Source organism: Vulpes lagopus, chromosome 5 (assembly GCF_018345385.1).
Source record: "Vulpes lagopus strain Blue_001 chromosome 5, ASM1834538v1, whole genome shotgun sequence".
Lineage (NCBI taxonomy): Eukaryota > Metazoa > Chordata > Mammalia > Carnivora > Canidae > Vulpes > Vulpes lagopus.
This window is the reverse complement of record NC_054828.1, coordinates 69,069,443-69,088,067: the sequence shown is the minus strand read 5'-3', so window position 1 is coordinate 69,088,067 and position 18,625 is coordinate 69,069,443. Positions and strand designations below refer to the sequence as shown.

At 58.0% G+C, this 18,625-nt stretch overlaps 1 protein-coding gene across 1 annotated transcript; it reads right to left on the bottom strand.

Annotated features, from left to right (window-relative positions):
* Positions 1-268: 268 nt before the first annotated feature.
* On the bottom strand, positions 269-18,331 carry ANKRD52 (ankyrin repeat domain 52). The gene is made up of 28 exons (XM_041754789.1): positions 17,610-18,331; positions 17,214-17,297; positions 16,683-16,761; positions 16,409-16,479; positions 15,161-15,361; positions 14,556-14,643; positions 14,312-14,454; positions 13,802-14,014; positions 13,481-13,559; positions 13,052-13,166; positions 12,784-12,866; positions 12,554-12,671; positions 12,269-12,337; positions 11,955-12,095; positions 11,800-11,880; positions 9,889-10,000; positions 9,628-9,699; positions 9,145-9,346; positions 8,764-8,851; positions 8,570-8,687; positions 7,748-7,967; positions 7,464-7,551; positions 7,273-7,356; positions 7,022-7,167; positions 6,518-6,600; positions 6,235-6,317; positions 5,909-6,000; positions 269-5,427 (listed from the first exon to the last, which is right to left on the bottom strand). Exons 1-28 carry the CDS (start codon positions 17,634-17,636, stop codon positions 5,177-5,179), a joined length of 3,231 nt encoding a protein of 1,076 aa, XP_041610723.1. The 5' UTR covers positions 17,637-18,331; the 3' UTR covers positions 269-5,176.
* Positions 18,332-18,625: the final 294 nt, after the last annotated feature.

Below are 18,625 nucleotides of genomic sequence, written 5' to 3'. Positions count from 1 at the left end.
GCAGGGTGCATCAATCTGCAGGGAGAGCATTGTGCTTTAGCCCAGGGGGGAGAGGGGGTGGGGCAAATGCACCGGAAGGTCCCCACTTTTTCCTGCTGCCCTCAGCACCCTGGGGGTACAGGCATCTGGGCAGATCTGCCCTTTATTGCTGCCCACCAGCATTAAACACCCCCGACCCCAACACTAGCACCACAGGTGGATCCAGGGCAGGGAGAAGGGCGGGAACGGGAAAATTGCTTAGAGAAAGATTCAACTGGAATCCAGTGAATTGTGCTCAGTTCTCTTTACTTCCTACAACCGAGTACATGGGTCACAGGGTGGAGGGTGCAACAGGACATGGAACATGCCCCTCAGTGCCCCTGACACACCCCTGCACACAGGATGGTGGTGTCTGCAGCATCACAGGTCATGCAGGGCACGGGGAAGGGGAGGTTCGCACACACGTAGACGCCCACAGCGGGTACCAGACAGAGAACACCCCTGAATATACACAGCTGTACACAGGGAACCCCCAGGCCCCCAACCCAACCCTCTCCTCTGTCTTGCCGTCCCCCAGGCAGGAGGAACTGTATTGCTTTGAGAGAGCCACCCTGGGGGCCGCTCTGCCAGGCACCCTCCCCTCCCTCCCCCCACCCCCATTTTGGCACATCTGCAAGACACGCGGCGGCAGCAGAGGGTAGGCTCCCTCCCTCCCAGGCTTCTGTGGCTCAGAGTTGAGGAAGGGGGCAGGAGACTTATCCTCCATCTCTCCCCTCGCCCTTCCCAAACCCCCGCCGAACCCACTCCAGCCGGAACCCACCCCCACCCCCCAAACACACATACAAAGCTGAGCTATCCAGGAATACCGGGGAACAAGGAGATTGTCTGGGACAGGAGCGGAGGCAGTCGGGGGAGAAAGGACTGGAAGCAGAGACCCCACCCTGGTGTGGGGGTAAGACTGGCACAACAGCTACTTTAGTGCAATTGGAGAGGGTGCCCAGAGTGAGGGATGGAGATGGGAGGGGAAGGCTCTCCCGGACTTCCTTGGGGGCAATGCCAGGCTCCCCAGGGAACGGGCCCAGCAGGAGCGAGCGAGGGCCAAGGGCAGAAGCTCTCAGTCACCCGCCACCCTCTGCCCTCCCAAATGCAGTGACAGTGTCCCCCCTCACACCTAAGTGGGCAACAGCAGCCTCGGAGTCAGTACCTTCAAGTAATTCATAGAACAGACCCTCCCCACCCCAGCTTCCTCCCATCTCTGGGATTTGGTCGCTTCTCTAGGGTTGGGTCGGGGAGGAGGGAGTCCCCACATCAGACCCTTCCCTCTCCACCTCCCTCTTCCCAGACCACTGGGCTTGGTCCTCAAAGATTCCTTGCCCCCGCCCCCGCCCAGCCTGGGTCAAGGCCGTGGAGGGCTGGAGCCACAATTGGAGGGGAAGGGGCTGCTTTGCTCCTTATCCCTCCTTCTGAAAAGGTAGGGTTCAAACTAGGCAGGATGGGGCCCCATACTGGTTTGCCCCAGGAGGAGGGCTTCTGGGCTAGGGTCTGTAAGGCTATTTTCCTTTGCGGTGGGAAAGGGAGGTGGGGATGAACACAGGGTGTGGGGAGAGAGGGAGAAACGGTGGAGAGGGAAGGAGGAAGGGGCCTCCCTGCCAGAGCCGTCGTGGATTCCCCAGGACAAAGCAGCACCTCTGTGCACAGACGCAGAGTGCGCCTGGTCCCAGCCCCTCCAGCCAGGCCCAACCTCCCCTCCCGGGGTCCCTTCCAAGACCCTGGGGGAGGTTTCAGGGATACAGCTGTAGAACCGTTCACTCTGGCCCCACGCCCCCCACCCCACCCACCCTCTCCTCCCCTTCTAGGTCCGGGGAGTAAGAAGGTGCTCGGGTGGGCAGACAGCGGTGGAAACAGTATTGAGTTTTCCTTTGGTTACATATTGAAGGCAAAGGTGAGCTGGACTTACAGTCAAAACGGATAGGGATGAGGAAGGAAGAGGGGCCATGCCGGGGTTGGAGAGGGAGGCAGGCCCTCCTCAGCCCCTCCACCCCAAGGAACACATGTCTAAGTGGGGTGGCAGTCCCTCAGTCTCATCTCTCCCACCCCCCACAGCACCAAACAGAAGGAGAAGCCCCCTCCCCCAGGGGCCGCTCCCCACCCCAACCTGGGCTGTACATTCAGTGGTTTTCAGCAGTCCTATGGCTCAGGGGGCCACAGCGGGGGAGGTGGCCCGTCAGTCTCAGTTGGACAGTGGCAGTGACCCGGATCTGTCGGCCCATCCTGGGACCCACAGTTTGTGCCATTTGTTTTTCTGCAGGATAGTACACAACCTACCAAAGCCACCGCCCAATCAGAAACATCTCCCCAAAAATCAGAAATTAAAAACTGGCTCTTTTCAACTCGCCCTCTGATTCACAAGCCTGTTTCCCTGTCTCCTATGTAGCCCTCGCTCTGTCTCCTTTGCTGGGACCTGGGGCTGCTCCCAGGGTCCTCACTTAAAATAGGCCTTTTCTCAAAAGTGCTTATTACTTGAAGCAAGTGCTTTAGAGCTGCGGTGGGGAGAGGGGGAGGGAAAGCGGGAGGGCGAAGGGGAGGAGGGGTTTCCTCCCCACCCCACCCCTGTAAGATTGGGGGGCACTCTGCCTGTTTTACTTCTCCACACCCGTTTAAGTCAAAGAGGTTTGAAAAAAAAATCTTAACATTAAAATAAATATGCAGTGGCCATGAGAATGGTCAAAACACTTCGAAAAACACTAGGGGCCGGGGAGCCCGGGGCGGGGTGTGGGATTTCCTTTGGCATAAGGAGAGGAGGCTGCTCGTCCTCCGTGCCCCCCACAGCCACATGGCGGGGCAGAGGACCCCAGCACTGCTGACGTGTGCGAGGGGCAGCAGGGGACCCGGCAGCCGCCAGAAATCTCATCTAGCAAAACAATGGGGCTCCTGACAAATACTCAGATTCTTCCTGTCATTGCCAAACATTGATAAAGGAGAACACGACTGATACCCCGAGAGTCTTCTCTGGAGGACCCATCTCTCTGCTCCCCCCTGCCCCCCATCACCTAATTCCCAGCACCAAAATGAGAGGGAGGGAGTGGAATGGGAAGATTTCAGGAGAGAGCTGAAGTTAGGGGCAAGCTTTGCAGAACCAGCAGGGTTGGGGGTGGGGGGCTGCAGCCCTTAAGAGAGGTCACATTGATTGTCGTCTAGGGGAGGACAGGGTGTGAAGGGAGGTGGGCAAGAGGGGCATCGCAAGGCCCTTTGGCTTTGAAAACAAAACTAAAAACTAAAAGCTGCACAATCCTTCTCACCAATAATGGTCATCTGGAAGCTTTGAAATGGTTTAGGAACTGAGGGTTGGTGGAAGCAAGACACAGAGAGAGGGGATAAAAAGAGACGGTGAGAAAAATAAGGACTTGGACAAACACCCCAGGCTTCAGGGAACCAGCATGAGGTATGGTTAAGGGCATGTTAGGGAGACAGGGGTCCCTGGGATGCCCCCCCTCCCCTCAGCCCACCCTTGGTGAGGGTGGCAAGACTTGCAGGGGACACTGGAAAGTGGGGAAGGTCGTGAACAAAGCAAGCGGGGTGGGGGGGTGGGGGGTGGGGCGGGAGGAGGCTGAGGAATGGGGGGGGGGGCGGGAGACCCTGTACTGTGTAAACGAAGCCTGTCCAGTTCTCGGGGGACAATACTGATGGCAGCCAAACTGGGCAAGGATGCACTGTGGGGGTGGAGGGGGCATGACCTCTATTCAAGTTCTGTGTCTTGGCCCCTGGCTGAGGTATTGAGTGCGAGGAAGGGAATGCTGGGCTAAGGGAGTAGAGGCTTATCAGGCGGTGGACAAGGCGTTGAAAGGGACCAGGGCCAAATTCAATGCTACATTTAGAGAGAAAACTGCCCCCTCCTCACTCTGGCCCAGTTTGGCTTGTGGGGGGATGACCTTTAGGAATCTCTTCAGTGCAGCCCCTAGCTCAATCCCATCTCTCCCGGATGCTGGGGGGGCGGGGCAGGGCCCCAGCCTCAGCGTGTATTCCTTGCTCCCTAGATCAGAGCTTCATCCTCACACCGGAGGGGAAGCCTGGGTCCCCTGGGTCCGAGTAGCCACGGTCCCTAGTCTGCCCTGCCCCTCCCACCATCTTTGGCTTCAGATCAGGAGTGACTGGGGGCGGTGGGTACTCTTGGACATAACGGAAGGTGGGGGCACGGAGGAACTATGGACCTAGGGGGCACAGGAGGAAGAACGGGGTCCTTCCCTTCCCACACATGCAAACACATGCCTGAAACGCACAGGACGTACTAGGGCTGTGGTTTTGAAATGGGCAGAAAATTAATTTGTTTCTTCCCCTAAAGGATAAAATGCTTACTTAAAAATTCATGACAAGCCTCAAAGTTAAGGGAGGGGGGAACCAGGGAGGGAACAGCCACAGGCTCTGTCCTCCCAAAAGAAGTTAAAAGAAAGAAGCAAGGTTAAAGTGCGTGGAAGGGAGTCCGGGAGGAGCAGGCTGTGGGGGCAGAACCAGCCCTTGATTTGCATATGAGGAGCCAGGGGAGAGTGCAGGATTGGGGCCCAGGTACAGTAGTTGCTGCTTCAAGTGTTTTGCATTTGAACTTTAGGGGTGATGGGGTAGAGAATGGGGGAAAAGCTCCAGGCCCCAGTGCTAAGTACCCTCCCCCCTCATCCACTAGCTGCTCCTGAAGGGGGAGGGGGACACCCCCAGAGTGCTCACACAGTACCAGAAATTAAGGCTTCTCACTGCTGCGGGGATGGAGGGGCCAGCCGAGCAGGGAGGCAGTGATGGGTATGGAAGAGGAGGAGGGATGTGCCTGGCAGTAGGGGCAGGGAGGGGGGCACGACGAGGAGAGGGAAGGGTGGGGGGAGTTGGCAGCAGAAAGGGGGAACGGAGAGATGGGGTAAAAGAGAGGGTAGCCAGGCATTTAGCAATCATTTGGGGACACTTGGCAGAAGGGTTGCCCTGGGGGTGCCAAGGGCCTGGGGTGCTTCCTGTCGGTCCCAGACCCCTGCCAGGCCAGGATGGTGTGGCAAAGGGGTGAGCAGCTGCTCCCCAGTGCTTCCCCTCCCCCCACCCCTCACTCTGTCCCCCCACCCAGTCGTGTTCTCCTTTAAAGTGCCCTAAATGTATAGACTTTTTCTAAATAAATAGAATAAGATATCAAGCCACCGGCAGGGGGAGGGACACTGAAGGGGGGCTACTCCGAGTAGCAGCCGTCTAACCCAATGGCGCCGTGCCGCTCCTGGCTGTAGGGGCAAGAGGCCCCGTGGGGCAGGGCGCCGCAGCCACCCACCGTCTTGGCTGCTGCGATGCCGCAGTTCTTGAGCAGGCTGAAGCTGAAAGGACTGACGGCGTCCTTGGGTGGGAAAGGCTTCATGGTGGAGAGGATCAAGGCCAGGCAGTCGGCCACATCTTTGTTGGGGGCGCAGGCCAGCGCTGGGGTGTGACCTGCAGGGCAGAGGGGGAGAACTGAGGCACAGGGCCTGGCCTCCCCCGGGGCCCCACCCACCGTCCCCGGGGCCCCACCCACCATCCCCAGGGCAGCGGGCTCTCATCTGCGGAGGGGAGCCAAGGCAGGCCAGAGGCAGGCCAGCACAGCACCATCAGAGCCCAAGGCCTAGGAGGCCCCGGGCTGGGGATGGGGGTGCTGACAGGAGACTGTCCAAGGGTGGGGGGAAGGGCAGAGCACAGGGGACACAGGGCTGGGAGGCAGAGGTGTGTGGGAGGTCATCCCGAGGACCCTGCTGGCTCCACCCAGTTCTGTCACACTGCCCTCAGACACTTTAGCGTATTGGTATTGGGTTCCTGCTCTGAAGAGTTCCCCTGGGGAAAAAAACCCAGTTTACAGCGAGGTTAAGAAGTCACCTCCTGAAGAATGTCCCTGACCCCAAACCCGGGAGAGGCAGGGGGAGCTCTGGACCCCACCCACCTTCTTCATCCACAGCCAGCACTGTGGCCCCACGACTCAGGAGGGCCTGCACCACAGAAGCTAGACCGTTCCGGGCAGCAATGTGGAGTGGCCTTGGAAGAAAGGAAAAAGGGGCAAGACGTCAGCGGGCTGCCAAGCTGCCCTTCCACACCCAGTCAGAGTGCGAGAGAGAGTGCTGACCAAATAATACAAATACCGAATACCAATACCGAATATGAATACCCAATACAGAATACTGTGAGTTCCAGAGAGCCTCTGGAATGCGGCCGGCTCTTTCTTCACCACCTGCCTCCCCCAGCCAGGAGCCCCCTTCCCCAGGCACTCACATCTGCAGCGCACTGTTGGTAGCATTGATAAGGCCAAGGTCTTGGGTTTCTGCCAGGATCATGAGGGCACATTTCTCATGGCCCTGAGGGAGAGGAACAGAGATGGAGTGGAAGCAGACAGGCTGCAGAGCGGGAGTTGGGGAGGGTGCTGGGAGGACAAAGAGCTCTAAGGCTGGATGCTCCTGATCGCCACTTCAGTCCACCCTCCCAACGGGGTAGACCCATCGCCTTCACCAGGCCCTGCCCCTCATGCAGTCCTCACCACCACCGGTCCAGGCCCTACCTTGCTACAAGCCAAGTGGAGGGCAGTGTTCTTGTTCTCATCCAGCACAGTAAGGTCTGCCTTCCCTCGATACAGCAGAAATTCTGCAAGAGAAAGGGGGCAGAGGACTGAAGCCCTCCCTCCAGAGCAGCAGCCCTCACAGGTCCCGGCCCTCCAATCTGTGTATACTTTGCATGCCATCTGCAGAGGACGATATATCCAAAGACATGCCTCCTGCTTCCTGAGCCCCACCTCAAGCAGGACTGCCTCCCCCTTTTTTAAAGTTATTTGTTTATTTGAGAGAGAGAAAGAACATGAGCAGAGGGGAGGTGTAGAAGGAGAAGGAGAAGCAGATTCCCCACTGAGCAGGGAGTCTGACGTAGCACTTGATCTCAGGACCGTGGGATCGTGACCTGAGCCGAAGGTGGATGCTTAACCGACTGAGCCACCCAGGTGTCCCAGGCCTGCCCCAGCTTGCGGAAACCCCAGGGGAGCTCCTCCCTTCCACATACAGCCCCTACACACCCACAGCAGCAGTCTGGCCATTCTCGGCCGCCGTCATGAGCGCAGTGCGGCCAGTGTGGTCAGTGGCGTTCACCTCGGCTTGATGCTGCAGTAGCATCCGGAGCCCAGATATATTGTCCGCGAAGGCAGCGGCGTGAAGAGGGGTCCTGCAGTGTGGGGGTCAGGGCAGTGTGAAGAGGAAAGGCCTGTTCACCCGCACAGAAAGAGGCCAGAGACAACCGAGGCTCCTCCCCAAGCCTTCCACCACTCACCGTCCTTTGGCATCTCGGCTGTTCACAATCTTGGCACCCAGAGCTCCCAGCAGCATCTCTGTGGTGCTGTCCTGGTTATTAATTCTAGGGGAAAAGGAAGGGTCAGCAGGAAGGATGAGGGAAATGGAATGCCTGTCCTAAGCCCAGGTCATAGACCCTTGAGCCGGGCTGAGGCATAGGAAGGGACTTACACTGCACAGTGCAAAGGAGTGAAGGGGTTTCCCTCCAGGTATGAAAATGGGCTGTGTTCAAGTAACAACTCCAGACAATCTTCGTGTCCTGAGCAGGAGAAAGAGTCATGGGAGTGGAGACGGACAATGAAAACATCTGTTTAGTCCCATCTCCGGACACTCCACTTCCAGATCCAGCTTCACCCAGGTCCTTCCCTCCACCCAGGGGGCCCAGTCTCTGTTCTGGTCAGCCCTCTCCCACACAGCACCCCACCCCCACGCCCACCAAGGCCCCAGGGCCGCACCAGTGTAGGAGGCCCAGTGCATGGGCGAGTATCCACTGTAATCCACGCCAGCATCCAGGGGGTCTGTGGAAAGAGCAGCCTGCAGCAGGGTCCGCAGCACTGCAGTGTGGCCACAGGCTGAGGCCAGGTGAATGGGGGTGCGGCCCTTGAAGTCTCGGCACAGCACAAATGCGTCGTGGTCCAGCAGGGCAGCCAGGCAGTCCTCACAGCCAGTCACTGCCTGTGGGCGACGTGATGGTGTAAAGGAGGGTGAAGGGCCACTCCCTTCCCGATAGCCAGTCACTGGAGCTTGCTCAGGAGTTAAGAGCCACTTCCACTTCCAGGGCACTAATACTTGTCTTTACAACAATGACTCTAAAATGTTAGGAATCCGCGTGTCCTTCCTCCATCCTCTCTATGCCAACAGACAACCAGGACAGCGAGACTTAGTTCTGGCCCTCTGGACCAGGGGACAAATGGCAGAGTAAGAGGACTAAGGGGTCAAAGGGTCACCGGGATGAGGAGACAGTTTTAGGGCAGGCGATTGTAGAGAAGGCCTGGAATAGTGGCATCATCATCCAGGGGGCCAGGACCAGAGTCTGGTTACCCCGGAGCGGAGTCTGGGTAGTGAGCCTGTGGCTGTGTGAGATTACAAAGCAAGGGGGCCAGGGAGATCAGCTCTGGGTGTCAGGTACCCATCCTGGAGCCAACACAGTAACGCCCAATAAGACCCTAGGCACAAAATACTGGCCCACCTGCTAGACAATCTGCCGTCCCACTGCTGAGGGGTCCTATGCTCCCACATCCAGGCCTGTGAGCAGCCCTACCCAGGAGGTCACTCACCCCACGGTGGAGGGCGGTGCGGCCCCGGAGGTCAGCAGCATCAGCTGTGGATCCTTTCTCTAGCAGCAGATGGACACAATCCACGTGGCCATTCATGATGGCCAGCATCAGTGGGGTTCTACAGAGGGGGCAGGGGAAAGGTGAGGGCCAGCGGGGACAGGAGAAGCCGTACCCTGCCCCGGGCCCACACTCACTGTCCATAGGCATCCATGACATCTGTGATGTCAGCTCGTTCCCCACTGTCGATCAGCAAGTGCAGGGAATCAGTGTGGCCAGAGGCGGCTAGGAGAAGAGGGTCTGTGTCAGGGCATGGTCAAGGGGAAGGAGCAGTGCGGTTGGGCATAACAGGTCTAACATGACCCTTGAGTCATGAAGGACTCAAGGGTGGAGATTATGGGAAGACCCAGGGGGCAAGTGGAAGTCTTGGGGGATAGGAAGCCACGGATCAAGACCTGAAGTTTCCATTCTCTTCACCATGCTCCACTGCCAGGCCTAATCCCACTCAGGAGGGATCTGGGACCAGTCTCCAAGGCCTGGTGTGGCAAGGAGAGGGAACAGCCTGAGGGCGCACTAACCAGCAGCGTGCAGGGGTGTCCACTTGCGTTTGCGCTCCTTGATGAGGGCGGAGGCGCCGTGGGCCGTAAGCACCTCCACACACTCAGTAGAGCCTCGCTCAGTGGCCAGGAAGAGCGCGGTCCGGCCCTTGTGGTCCCTTACATCCAGGTTCACCAGCGTCTCAGCCAGTGTCTTCAGGGCTTCACAGTGACCGTTGTAGGCCTGGAGGGGGGCGCGGGCAACCAACGGCTACAGCCCAGGACGCTGCTGCCCTCTGCTCTCGGGCCCCATGGGGAAAGCCCGGGCATCAGTCCCCCCACAAGCTTCTCGAGCCCCTCAGGCTCTCAACCTGCACCATGCCCGCCCAGCTCCAGACCACTGTGCGCTTGCCACATCCCCACAAGAAGGCAGAAGCCAGGGCAGATTCACAAGTGCTTGCGCCTGGGTGTGGGCCCGAGGCAGGTAGGGCCATGGGAGGCAGGAGGGAAAGAGCGGGAACTCACAGCTAAGTGCAAAGGGCTGACTGGAATGGTGCTCTCCACATCCTCCAGGCAGTTAAAGGACATTTCTAAGAGCTGCAATGGACAGGAGAGTAGGTGCTGAGGTTCTCGAACTCCATCCTACCACCCACAGTAATGCCCTAAGCCCCTAGTTCCACAGATCACATCTGAGTCACCCATCCCTTGATTTTAGACTCCACAAACATGAAGGTGACTGGGTACCCTGGCCCCGCTTCCTCAGCTCCAGGCCGGACCCACACGTACCAGCTCGAGGTTCTGTCTGTTGCCGTAGGCGGCTGCATAGTGCACGGCTGTGTAGCCCTGCCTGTCCCGCAGGGAGGGGTCTGCACCGTTATCCAGTAAGAACTCCAGACAGCTGGGGGACAGGGGGACAATGTGAGGCAGGAACAGGCCCAGCTGGGGAGGAGCCACTGTGGAAAGAGCAGAGGAGAGGGGCGAGGGGGCCCCCTCCAGGCCTAGCTGGCCAACACCCATCCTCTGCTTTGGGTAGGCTAACTCCTGCCCATTTGACCCTGGCTCTGGACCCACCACTGCCTTCGCCTCAGCCCTGAACTACTCTGGCTTCAACACCTTCCTTTATTCGTGCAACACTCTCCTAGAGAATCTAGAGCACAATGATTAGTTATCAACCTGCCGATCAACACTTTCTGCCCATGTCTAGACACGCTGACCCCTTGTCTCAAATGCCTTCTCCTTCCAACTCTTCTGAAGACCTATTCATCTCAAACTCGCTCCCAGCATCCTCTCCTCTGTGAGGCCTTCCCCAACCTTCCCAGTGACATGCCTCTTCCTCTGTGCTCCCCCTGGCACCTTTATTTATTTATTTATTTTAAGATTTATTTATTTATTCATGAGAGACAGAGAGAGGCAGAGACACAGGCAGAGGGAGAAGCAGGCTCCATGCAGGGGGCCCAATGCGGGATTCGATCCCGGCACTCCAGAATAACGCCCTAGGCTGAAGGCAGACGCTCAACCGCTGAGCCAACCAGACATCCCATTGGCACCCTTCTTAGTAGGGTCAGCTTAGTAGTACTAGCAGTATTTAGCATTTACTGTGTGTCAAGTGCTATTCTAAGCACCTCACGTATATGAAACTATTTAGTCCACATAATGATCCTATGAGATAGGTACTATTCTTACTCTTACTATGGCTAAGGAAACTGAGGCACAGAGAGGTTAAGTTGACAAAGGTCACACAACTAAATTTCTTGGACCATAAGTATCCTTTTAAAAAACAACAACAACAACAACAAAAAAACAACAACAACAAACCTCTTATTTCAGAAAACTCAGATTTACAGGAAGACTGTGAATATAGTCTAGAGTTCCCATATATTCTGCACCATTTTCTCTGTTAACATCTTACATGAGAATGCAAAGGTGCCTTTTTATTTATATTTCCCAACAGATTATTAGTTTTCAAAGGGCAGAAATTTGGGATAATTCATCTTTTTTGGGGGGTGGGAAAGGGAGAGACTGTCAAGCAGGCCCCAAACCCAGCATAGAGCCCAACACCGGGCTTAGTCTCAGGACCCTGAGATCATGACCTTCTTCAAAGCCAAGAGTTGGGATCCCTGGGTGGCGCAGCGGTTTGGCGCCTGCCTTTGGCCCAGGGCACGATCCTGGAAACCCGGGATCGAATCCCACGTCCGGCTCCCGGTGCATGGAGCCTGCTTCTCCCTCTGCCTGTGTCTCTGCCTCTCTCTCTCTGTGACTATCATAAATAAATAAAAATAAATCTTTAAAGAAAAAAAAACAAAAAAACAAAGCCAAGAGTTGATGCTGAACTGACTCCTGACCCAGGAGCCCTGAGGGTAATTCATCTTTTGATCCCTGGTACCTAGCACAGTACTTCGTACCTAATAAGTAAACCCTCCCTTAATTCTTATGGATTAGAAGAGTGATTTTGTCTGTTTAGCTGTTCTGATCCTCTTGAGGAGACCAGCTGTTCCCCAAGGGGAGGAACTAGGCCTCACACTTTTGTTTTTACCCACAATTATTTGGTTCAGGACTAAGTTCAGAGCAGAGCACTCCCCACACTCTGCAGGCTGGCCAACTGCAACCAGTTAGAAGCAAGGGGTGGGCAGGGGATTAACAGGGCCAGAGCTGACTCTGCTGGGAAAGCGCATCCTAGGGCTCTTGCTGGCTACTCACAAGAAGGCCTCTTTCCTGCGGGACTCCTTCAGTGGCTCGTCCTCTTCAGCATCGTGGCTGGAAGATGAGTGGGGCTCCGCTCTGTGGTACAGAGAGTGAAGTCAAGGGAGGCTCAGGGAGGTGGGGGGCTGAGAAGGCCAAAGCGGGACCCTCACCTCCTGTAGGTGTCAGAGGCAGCGGCGTAATGGAGGGGAGAGCAGCCTTTACAGTCGGCCTCATTGACGCCTGCGCCAGCCGTCACCAATGTGACTGCACACTGGTAGCTGCCATTGGCGGCTGCGTAGTGCAGTGGGGTCCTGAGGAGGATGGGTGAGAGAGTCAGGGGCAGACCCCAACGCAACTGGATGAGCGGCCTAAAGCTGCTCTGTAATACTCTCCTCACCTAGTCTCCAAGTCCCTCCCGTTCCCTCCACCATTGGTCTCTCTCATCCAACATTCCCCACGCATCTACTCCTGCGTATCGACACACCTTCCGAATTTGTCTCTTCTCCTCAAGTCAGCTCCACTGCTCAACAGCAAATTAAGACATTCAACATTCCTAAAAGGAAGGAGGATGCGGGTTAAGAGAGCAAGAGTCTCAAAGAGCAGCCACAGGCACAGGGAGAGGCTAAGGAAGGATGGCGCTGGGTAGTCCTTTCTGCCATGACTGCCCTCACAGTGACAGGGTCAGAGGACAGATCTGGGCCGCAAAGAAGGGCCCAGACCCTTGCCCAGATCTCCTCTCAGCGCCCAGGAGAGAGAGAAGAGCACTCACCCTCCAGAAGCAGCAGCATGAAGACAGGTGCGGCCAAGGTTGTCAGGCGTATTGATGTCAAACCCGGCTGAAAGCACGTGCTCGTTGCTGAGTGAAGACACAATGCTGTACAGCTGACCTGCGGGACCAGAAGAGCCACAGATGTCATCCGAGGGCCCCGAGCAGAGCCGGGAGAGGCATCGACTGGCCTACACAGCTGCCCAACCCCCTCTCAACCAGTCAGCACATACCTGAGGAAAGAAGCTTACGACAACAGTCAGAGAATCCAAAGAGAACAGCTAAGTGCAGAGGGAACATGTCGTGAATGCCGCGCCTGGGGAGAAGTTGAGGGACTCAGTCCTTGGGTCAAGGAGGGACCAGTCATAGGCCTTTCTTCTACGCCCCTCCCTGCAGCAGCTTAGGAGACAGTGAGGTGCTGCAAGCTTCCTTCGGTGAGCTTCTATAGGCCTCCCCGTCTGACCTGAGCAGCCTGCACAGATGTGAGCGGCCTTGACTCACCGGGCAGTATCCGCGCCGTTGGTCATGAGGGTGCTAATGAGCAGCTCGTGTCCGTAGCGAGCAGCCACGTGCAGTGGCGTGTTCCCAAATTTGTCGGCACAATCAATCTCGCTGCCTGGGAAGGGATGCACACAAACAAACTCAGGCAGCCCTTAGGCTCCAGACCACTCGTGCTAGTTAGCTACCACGGGAGTGCTTGTTATGTGCCACCTCCCAGGCTGAGCATTCCACGTGTGTTATCTCATTTGTAAGTATTAGGGGACGGGGCATGTAGGCCAGAGCCATTTCCACAGGTGCCTTGCTCAGAGCTCCAGGTGCCCATCCTGACTGGAAGATGGAGTGGGAGGTGGAATAAGGAAACCAAGGGGTTTCTAGGGATGAGTTCTTGGGGGGGGCAGGAGAAGAGAGCACAGTCTCCCGAGTCCATACCATTCTGGATGAGGATCTGGGAGCGGGTGAAACGACCATGGATGGCAGCCATGTGCAGAGGACTCTTTCCTTCTTTGCTCTGTGAAAACATGGCAATTTTTTTTCAGTGCAAAGCACCGAGAATGCCCTCTTCCCCTTCGAAAGGACACATCTCTGAGGATGGAGTGGTCACATGGACATCTGCTCAGCCCATACTCTCCTGGGGCTCTGGCAAGGTCTGATCAACCCAGGAGGCAAGTGGGCAATTCCCCAGAGTTGTCCAGAGGGGAAGATACGATCAGGACCCCCAGAGCCAGGTTGCAGCCTCATCCCTTCAAGCACCTGGTAGTTGACATCAGCCCCGTTATTGACCAACAGCTCCAAGCAGAGAGCGCCATTGGTGGAGACTGCAGCCACATGCAGTGGCGTGAAGCCCTTGTCATTCGGCTGGTTGACATTGGCTCCTGCGTTCACCAGCTCAATGGCCACAGCATCCTGTCCCAGGTAGCAGGCGATGTGCAAAGCTGTGTTTCCAAAAGCATTGGGCTCATCGATCTGGATTTTCAGGGGTGCAGGTAAGAGGATAAGGAGGTATCAGTTTAAATAAAGTGGAAGCTGGCACAGGTAGCCTAGAAAATCCCAGAATTCCAAAAACCACCTGAGACACCTCACGTTCCTAACTCAATAGACTGAGGGCACGATTACTTCCGGTAAGCATTATTCACATCTCCCTCTATCCTGCTGACCTCCCCAAACCTCTCCAACAATCCAGTACCCTTCAGTCCCCACACACAGGCTCTGACCTCCAACTCCCTGCCCGTAGGGCCCCACTCCCATGCTCAGCACCCTGACCTCAGCCCCCATCCGGAGCAGGTACTTCACCACTTCAATCTGGCCGCTGGCAGCAGCTGTGTGGAGCAGCCCATAGCCCTTGCGGTCCTTGCAGCCGAGGTCCGCTCCCCGTGCCACCAGCAGTTTCAGGACCTCCAAATGCCCTAGGAAGAGAGAGAAGGCTATCAGGGAGGTGGAGGGTGAACTCAGAACCCCATCCCTGCCTTAGGATTCCTAAATGTCAAATGCCATGAACTCTTCTCACCTAAAAAAGCTGCCCAGTGCAGAGGCTGCCGCTCCTTTTTGTCACAGACGTTCAGGCTGGCTCCCTTGTTCAGGAGCAGGTTCACCGTCTGTATCAGGATATGAAAGACACCTATTCAGAGCCAGGTTCATGCTTTCAGGGTACCTAAGGGCAGAAGCCTTTTCTGAAAAGGCGGAGGCACGCAAATGTCTTTATTTTCAAACAGAACAATCTGGAGAACTAGAGGGAACAGAAGAAGTAGATACTAAGAAGGAGAGCCGTATAGATTTGGAAGCTTAAGGGAAACCCAAGGAAGTCTCTTTATGATCTGAGGGCTCTTAAATTCTTTTGTAAAATCTTCTAAAACACTTTGAAAGACATGGACACTCACTTCAGAAAAAAGCATGTATATAAACATTTTCCACGCAACTTCAAGAGTTTATCTTGGACTTAAAGTCCAAGTCAAGAATTTCAATCTAACCCAACCATTCGTTTGATCTTGAGCCCAAGTGTCTATATAGTCATCCAGGCCGCTTCTTCCAGACCTGATGGCCCAGAAGCAGAGGACGGTGAGTGGGAAGGGAAGGCACAGCACTAGGCTGGGCATGGATGGAAGCAGTCCTCACCTCGAGATGCCCACTATGCACTGCATGGTGCAGGGCACTACGCCCGCTCCTATCAGCCACGTTGAGGCTACTCAACAGAGGTGCCAGAGCCTCAGCACACTTCGTGGCCCGGTTGGCAGCAGCCACATGCAATGGTGTCTGCCACAGCTTGTCCCGGGCGTTCACATCTGCTGAATGTGCCAGCAGCAGTCCCAGCACCTTCTGTTAAGGAGCAGGGGGGTAAGAGAGAAGATAGAGGGGCAGTGGGAGGTAAAACAAATAGTGGAGGGAAAAACAGGTCAGCATGACACACACAGCCCCAGCTCCCAACTCCCCAGCACAGAGCCTTTTCCCATTTTTCGTACGTAGCCTATCAATACCTACTTCCCATCTTCCGGATCTTCTTAGAGTCTAAAACTCTTCCCAACCTTGCTGAGGAAAGCATGGTCCCTTCCTTTTCCTCAAGCCACCTGGTATCACTCCCCAGCCAGACTCTGAAAATCTTCACCCATGCACACAGCTACTACCAAGCAAATCCACATATAAAGAGGATTCCAATCCCTCACTACTTTTCACTAGGAAAATACACACTCCTGCTACCTTAATGCTCCGAATACCCGCCTTCAGTCCTTCCATAGGCACCAAAATCATTTCTACTACCTCAGTAAGCAAACAGATGCTGGTCCCCCTCTAAAACCCAGGCTAAAAGGTCCCTCCTAATCACAACCCACCCCATTCCCATTGGCCTCAGTCCCTCACCCTGCTGGTCAGAGCCAGGGAACTGACCATCAAGCCAAGAGGGAGGTCTCCCCTTCCCTGCTACCCAGGGTTGATGGACTCAATTGATGAGACACATGTGACCCCTATGCTGTCAACTTTCAGGCTGCTTGAGGGGCAGGGATGCAACAGATCACTACCCTCAGCCCCTCCATCCCTCCATCACAAGGTAAGAAATCTCAGTGCTCAGAGGGGGATCAGACGCCAAGGTGGCCCCCCAGGGAGAGATGAGTCACTCAGGCCTGGCAGCAGGGCCCCCTGCAGTCTGCCAGCCCAGTGTTAAGCTCTCCCCTGACGTCACATCAGCTGGCAACACTCAGCCCCCCCTCACCAGCCAGTTCTAGGGGTGAGAGGGAGGGGCCAAGGTCTAGTCTCCTGACCTAGGGGTAGACCAGCTGGTAAGGCAGAGAGCTGAGGCTCTCGAATCCTTCACTTCCACCTTTAACCAACTCATCTTCTTTGAAAGGGTGAAAGGGCACAGGAGGCCGGTACCTCATTTCGGGAAGCAGCAGCACGATGAAGAGGGGTCAGCCACAGTGTGTCCTTAGCATTGACATTAGCACCTGTGGGGATACAATTTCCTCTTTCGGTGGGAGAGGGACAGCAACAGGGAAGGAAAGCAGTAACCAGGCCAATATGGATAGAGATGGAATGCCTCTCGCACACCAAGGTCCAGAGAGCAATGCTTGGATGGGGGGATGGAGGGGAGGGCTCCTCCTTCAGGTCCCCTCCCTAGGAGCCACACCTTCCAGCTCCCCCCTTTCACCTGACATCAGTAGCAACTGGAGGATGGGGACATCGCCTACGTAGGCAGCAGCATGCAATGGGGTCCGCCTCTCTTGGTCCTGGGAAGGCAGAAAAGAGCAGCAGCTGCAGGGATGGGTGAACTACCAGGGACCCCAGCCCAAGCCTTAGAGCTCCAGGCCCTCCCGCCCCTCTTCCCACAGGTTCTGCAGCCTCCTAGAGCCCAGTCCTGGGTCAAAACAGGCACCTAGCGCGGGCGGCGTCAGGGAGTCAGGGGTCAGGGCCCTGGGGCTGGGAGGCGGCCTCCCTCTTCCAGAAGGGGTGGGGGCGCTGCAGACACTGCTGGTTCGGAAGCGACCGCCGCTGCTGGGCATCCTCGGCGCCACTGAGGCTTCCAGCCTGACCTGCTCCCCGGGTCCGCCGCGGAGCCGGCGCCCACCCCGGGGGAGCGCGCTGCGGCCTCGTCCGCGTCGCGGAGCCGCCCGCTGCGGGGCGGGGGCCGGCGCGGCAGGGCCCGGGCGCCGGCTCCGCATCCTCCCCGATCCCAGCTCACCAGCACGTTGATGTTCTCCTTCTGCGAGAGCAGGGAACGCACTTCCTCCACATCGCGGCTAAAGATGGCCTGGACCAGGGGCGGCTGCGGGAGAACCGGCGCTCAGCCAGCGGGCCGCGGCGAGCCGGCCAGGGGCGCGGGGGCACCTGGCCCGCCGGGGGGCGGCGGGGCGGGGCGGGGCTGCGCTCCGGGGGCCGGGCGCCGGGGGCCCGCCGCGCTGGCCGGTCGCCAGGCCCCCAAGGACGCCGGCGCGCTTGAGGGGAGCGCGGCGCGGGGCGGGGCGGCAGCCGCGGGGGCCCCGGGCTCGGGCCCAGCCTAGGCCGCACATCCCCGGGCTCGCGTGGCGGCGGCGCCGGGCCCCGGAGGGACGCGGCGGGCAAGGACGGGCGGGCTGACCTGGTCCGTGATGCTGAGGATCCCCATGGCCCGGCCCGGGCTCCGTCCGCATCGAGCTCCCGGCGGCGGCGGCGGCGGCTCCACCGGGGACACGGGGCGGCCCAGGCGGCGGCTGCGGCGGCGGCTGCGGGGAGAGCGCGGCCCCGCCTACCGGGGGGCGGGCGAGCGGGAGCCCGCAGCGCTCCCTGGCGGCCGAGCTGGGCCGCGGCCCCCGCCCCCGCCCCCCGCCCCGCCCCCTCCCGCCCCCTCCTGCCCCCTCCCGCGGGCTCCGGCCGCCGCGGCCCCCCGCCGCGCTCCGCCGCCCGCTGCCGCCCGACGCCCGGGCCCAGGTCCTGCCGGGGCTGAACGGCCTCGCGGCCTGGGCCCCTGGGCGCCCCCCCGGCCCCGCGGCGCCCCCGCGGGAGGTAACGCCTCCCGCCGGCGGTTACGTGCCCCAGGTCCGCCGCGGACCTGGGGACCCACGGGCGTGGTGACCTGGGGTCACGGCCGGCAGTGGCCCCGGGGACGAGGAGGACGCACATCTCCTCCGGCGGTGGCGGGACTCGGGAGAAGGGAAGCAGCCGAGCGCTGACTGCGGAGAGGACCCCCGGGGGCCCCGGGGCGCCGCACCCCCGCACGCAGGCGGGGCGGCCGGCCGCTGAAGAGGGCCCCGAGGCCCGCAGGAGGGGCGCCTCCCCAACTCCCAGTTAGTCCACGGCCGGGTTAGGGCGGTAGGGCGGCCCAGTGGCTTCTCCCCAGAAGAGGGTGGGTGCTTTCCCTCCCGCGCTGGAGAGGCCAGAGGGCAGCCAATCAGGCAAGATCCGGATGGAGGTCATCCCAGCTCAGAACAGGAAAAGAGGGGAGAAAGCTGGATATTGAAAAATAGGTGCAATTTATAAAAGGTGATCCAGGGTCCTGCTTAGAGCTCAACAATTCAATCTGTGTGCTCTAAGAGGGAGCACGTTGAGGAAGAAGGGCCGCAAGTTGGCCCCCTGTCAAGGCATACGGATAAAAGCTCCCCTTTCCTCTCTAACCAA

What these genes read in the sequence shown, in the direction of transcription:
- ANKRD52 (XM_041754789.1), bottom strand. Translation starts at nt 17,636, where the DNA reads ATGGGGATCCTCAGCATCACGGACCAG. An exon ending in AGCCGAGATGCCAAAGGACG is followed by an intron (nt 7,168 to 7,272) that starts GTGAGTGGTGGA and finishes CCCACACTGCAG; the next exon opens with GACCCCTCTTCACGCCGCTG. An exon ending in TGGCCAGACTGCTGCTGTGG is followed by an intron (nt 6,601 to 7,021) that starts GTGTGTAGGGGC and finishes TTTCTCTTGCAG; the next exon opens with AATTTCTGCTGTATCGAGGG.